The 4,005-nt window shown below is 31.7% G+C and overlaps 1 protein-coding gene across 1 annotated transcript; it reads left to right on the top strand.

Moving 5' to 3' along the window:
• The first annotated feature begins 695 nt into the window (after window positions 1-695).
• Window positions 696-2,873, top strand: LOC116351219 (peptide transporter family 1-like). The gene is made up of 5 exons (XM_031783300.1): window positions 696-887; window positions 1,190-1,330; window positions 1,399-1,902; window positions 1,967-2,052; window positions 2,115-2,873. The coding sequence occupies exons 1-5, from the start codon at window positions 845-847 to the stop codon at window positions 2,859-2,861; spliced, it is 1,521 nt and encodes a 506-aa protein (XP_031639160.1). The 5' UTR covers window positions 696-844; the 3' UTR covers window positions 2,862-2,873.
• Window positions 2,874-4,005: the final 1,132 nt, after the last annotated feature.

A 4,005-nucleotide genomic window follows, 5' to 3' on the forward strand; every position in this document is an offset into this window, starting at 1 on the left:
TAAAGTTCATGTCGGTTGTTGTTATGAGAGATTTTTAAAGTGTTTTTGAACGTTGTTGGCATTTATATGTTTCATTCTTTAATTCATTTCCTCGAAATGTTTCAGAAAATAATAGTCTTCTGTTAAATGGAAATATCACAAACAGAAATTCCATTGACGAATAGTTTTATACACAAACAGCGATTAGACTGACGCTATAAATAGGCGATATTAACACTGTCGTCGCTTATGATGTCTACGCACTGTGCGTAAGACGTTTCTCCTTAGTTGTCAGCTTCTCTGTATGTTGAGTTCTATTATCGTCAGGGAGGTCAAATTGATTTTGGTCCTGGGGAATTGAAGGTATTTGAATGAAAAAAGAATGAATTTAGTATGAGAGAATCACATAGAAATGTGATATTATATAGTGTCAGCTATATTAAACTATTATTTCAAACGAAAATTTTATTTTCAGATTAAAAAATCATGCTAATTTTACTCTAAGGCAGTTTGAATATTAAGAGATTATTGTCATTTTGCCTTTCTGAAACAACATTCAACATTTGTTGTAAAAAAATAAAATTGGGTATTATCATAAATTTTTCTATCGTCGTTTCAGTAAAAAAAATACAAGAGATATCTAATCTGAATATTCTACAACAGTGGGAGGGTTCAAATACAAAGACTTACTTTTTTCAGTTATCTTTGGAGCTTTGATGTGATTAGTTATAATTTCAAAACTTTTAACGCTAAAAGAATACATTTGTTCTGTGCATAGGGTTTAGTACATCAAATCAGTTTCCATGAATTACCAGATTAAATAAAAAAGCAAAAAAAAAGTTTATAACCACGAATTTCATTGGAAATGGGCAACTCTAATGAGCAGACCTTCAATAGTAACAATTCAAGTAATTTAAATTAAATTGAAATAACAATAGATGTCTACTTCAATGAAGGGAAAGATGAACATTTCAACTTTGTCTATGCCTTTTGATATTCAAAAATTCCATAAACGATATGAAAGCCATAAAAATTACGATCCATATGCCACATTTTTCAAATAGTATTCACATGTTCTTTTTATGACTAAGATATATGAGTAAAATAAAAACAGTTTGGATAAGACTTGTTTGCTTACATATTTTTGTAAATCTCAAATTAATATCAATTTCAATATACTTAAATTTATCTTGTTGCGCAATGATTTCAGATAAAAATTGTCAAAACAATGTAACAACGACTTTGTTTAATGTCGAAAATGCTGAGCCACAAAAACATTCGTATCCGAAACGTATATTCCTAATCGTTAGCATGGAGTTCTGTGAACGCTTCAATTTCCATGGACTGAATAGTAAACAAAAGATACATATAAAGTAAAAATAGTCCAATTTTCATTAAATTTAAATGTAATATTTCCAGCAATTTTGGTATTGTATTTGAAAAACAAACTTGATTTTACTGAGAATTATGCCACGATGCTGTATCATACATTGGTGATGATGGTATTTTTCACATCAATCTTTGGCGCCATTTTGTCCGATGTTTGGTTGGGAAGATTCAAAACAATTTTGTGTTTGTCAATCTTATATGCGATTGGAAGCTTTATCGTTTCAATTGGAGCGATCCCAGGGATTGCATTTTCGCCTGAAGCTGCACTTTACATCGGTTTGATTTTGATTGCATTCGGTAGTGGGGGCATTAAACCATGTGTGTCGGCTTTCGGGGGAGATCAGTTTAAATTGCCCGAACAAAACACACAAATGACCAGCTTTTTTTCCATGTATTATTCTATGATTTTTGTTGGCGCATTAATTTCAACGCCAATCACACCTGTTCTAAGATCAGACGTACATTGTTTTGGTGAAGATGATTGCTATTCGCTTGCATTTGGGGTACCTGCAATGCTTATGATTATATCCATTCGTAAGTTTTTCTTTCGATTTTCAAAAGAAAACACTTGTTAATATGTGCCATTGTATTTTTTCAGTGCTTTTTACAATCGGCAAACCGTCTTATACTTATGTTAAACCATCGTCCGAGAATATGTTGATGAAAATGTTGAAATGCATTTGGGTAAGTATTGGAATAATTTTGCATTCTCGTTTAAGTTGCGAAATAATTTATCTATCTTTTAGAATGCGATAATCATCAAGCACCGCGAAGGAAAAACGAATCCACGTGAAAATCTGCTAGATTATTCAATTGAAAAGTATGGGACTCAACTGGTGCATGAAACGAGAATTATTTTGAAAATGTTGACACTTTATTTACCGTTGCCTTTATTTTGGACATTATCTTTTCAACCTGGATCACGCTGGACATTTCAAGCCAATCAAATGAACGGTGATCTTGGATTTTACACCATTAAACCAGATCAAATTCAAATGATGGAATCACTATTTACACTTATATTTATTTCATTGTGTGAGATCCTAATTTATCCCATTCTAAGTAAAATTGGCATTCGACGACCATTACAGAAGCTAACTATTGGTGGCATTTTGATGGGAACCTCATTCCTACTCTCTGCTTGGGTCCAATTTCAAATTGAATCCATGCCTATGAATTCCGTAAGCATGCTATGGCAAGTTCCGCAGTATGTTCTTTTATCAATGGCTCAAGCAATTTTTGATGTAACCGGCCTATCGTTTTCATACAAAGAAGCTCCAGAGAGCATGAAATCGGTTGTTTTATCATTTTGGCTTTTAGAAGTCGCTATGGGTAATGTTATTCTTGTTATTATAAGCGGATTGGAATTGTTTGAATCACGTCTATATGAATTCCTCTTTTTTTCTGGTATCATGTTCTGCGGTATGTGTGTATTCACAGTCCTTGCCTATAATTTTGAAAAATTTAAAAAAACTAAAGTACTTGAATTCTAAAATTTAAGTAGTACGGAATTTTCAAAATAAAAATAACGATTATATATTTTTGTATATTAATTTAATTCTTGATAATTTTTTTTATATAAACTTATGTTTTTTTGGTTGTTTTTAACTTCTTTGAATATTTTGCATTGAATTTCAAAATGATATTTTCTCTTGAAATGGAAATATCGCGAAGCGAAATTCTATTGAAATATGAAAATACACAAAACAATTTCAAATCAAAATTCTTCCGCAAATTACCGTTTCAAATGAATTGTTAATTTTACCCTTTGAAGGCAATTGTTCATATAAACCAAATTTAATTGAAATTTTAATGAGTTTTATTAATTGTAAATGACTGAATTTCCATCAAAATGCTTTTGTCCGTCGTAATTCGTGTTGGATATAGGATGTGTCATGTTATCACATTTTACATCAATTTTGAAAATAGCGACAATGTCATCGCTTACATGGCATCAGCATCAAATTCATTGACATACACACCTTTTACAAACGTGACACTTTCATGGCACAATCACTGTGGATTATTGTCAATCATGAAGTCTTAAGTGTTTCAAGCAGTCAATATTTGGAATACGTGTTTAACATCACCTCATTTGCCAATTGTAAATATGTATATATGTGTGTGTGTTGATATTGCGTCAACGAGATGTATATGCAAAACGCTAATTATGCTTGTGATTTTGACTGCATTCGAAAATTGCAGTTCACATGTCTAATCGAATATTTATGGACTGCATTGAATCACGATGTTTCCTACTCACACTCGAACTGCGGTTGAATTAAGAAAGTTTCGACGGTGCGCACTATTATTATAGTTTGATAACAAGTCGACTGTGAATTGGGACACACTGTTTTCAAATCAATTTAATGCGAGTTACGATAACAACCTGACGAAATGAAGAAAGATCAATATGAATTATTGAGCTTATAAAGAAGCTTTTCAGATTCATGCAATAATTTACCCAATCGACGTTTTCAGCATAAATTCATTTTAACCCAAAATGTTCACCAAAAACATCAATTTTAAAGTATCATTCCACAAAAATTCCGATTCGAAGCAATTGTCCGTCTATCGTCTTTTGGACGTGAAATTCTATTGAAAACGTGATAAATGGATTTGTGTTTTCGTATGTTT

This window comes from Contarinia nasturtii, unplaced genomic scaffold, assembly GCF_009176525.2.
Source record: "Contarinia nasturtii isolate CC-2019 unplaced genomic scaffold, AAFC_CNas_1.1 Cnas_scaffold_4922, whole genome shotgun sequence".
Taxonomy (NCBI): Eukaryota; Metazoa; Arthropoda; class Insecta; order Diptera; family Cecidomyiidae; genus Contarinia; species Contarinia nasturtii.

Coding starts and splice junctions, on each gene's coding strand:
- LOC116351219 (XM_031783300.1), top strand. CDS start 845: ATGGGCAACTCTAATGAGCAGACCTTCAATAGTAACAATTCAA. Junction 1,331..1,398: donor CAATTTCCATGGACTGAATA/GTAAACAAAAGA, acceptor TAATATTTCCAG/CAATTTTGGTATTGTATTTG. Junction 1,903..1,966: donor GCTTATGATTATATCCATTC/GTAAGTTTTTCT, acceptor GTATTTTTTCAG/TGCTTTTTACAATCGGCAAA.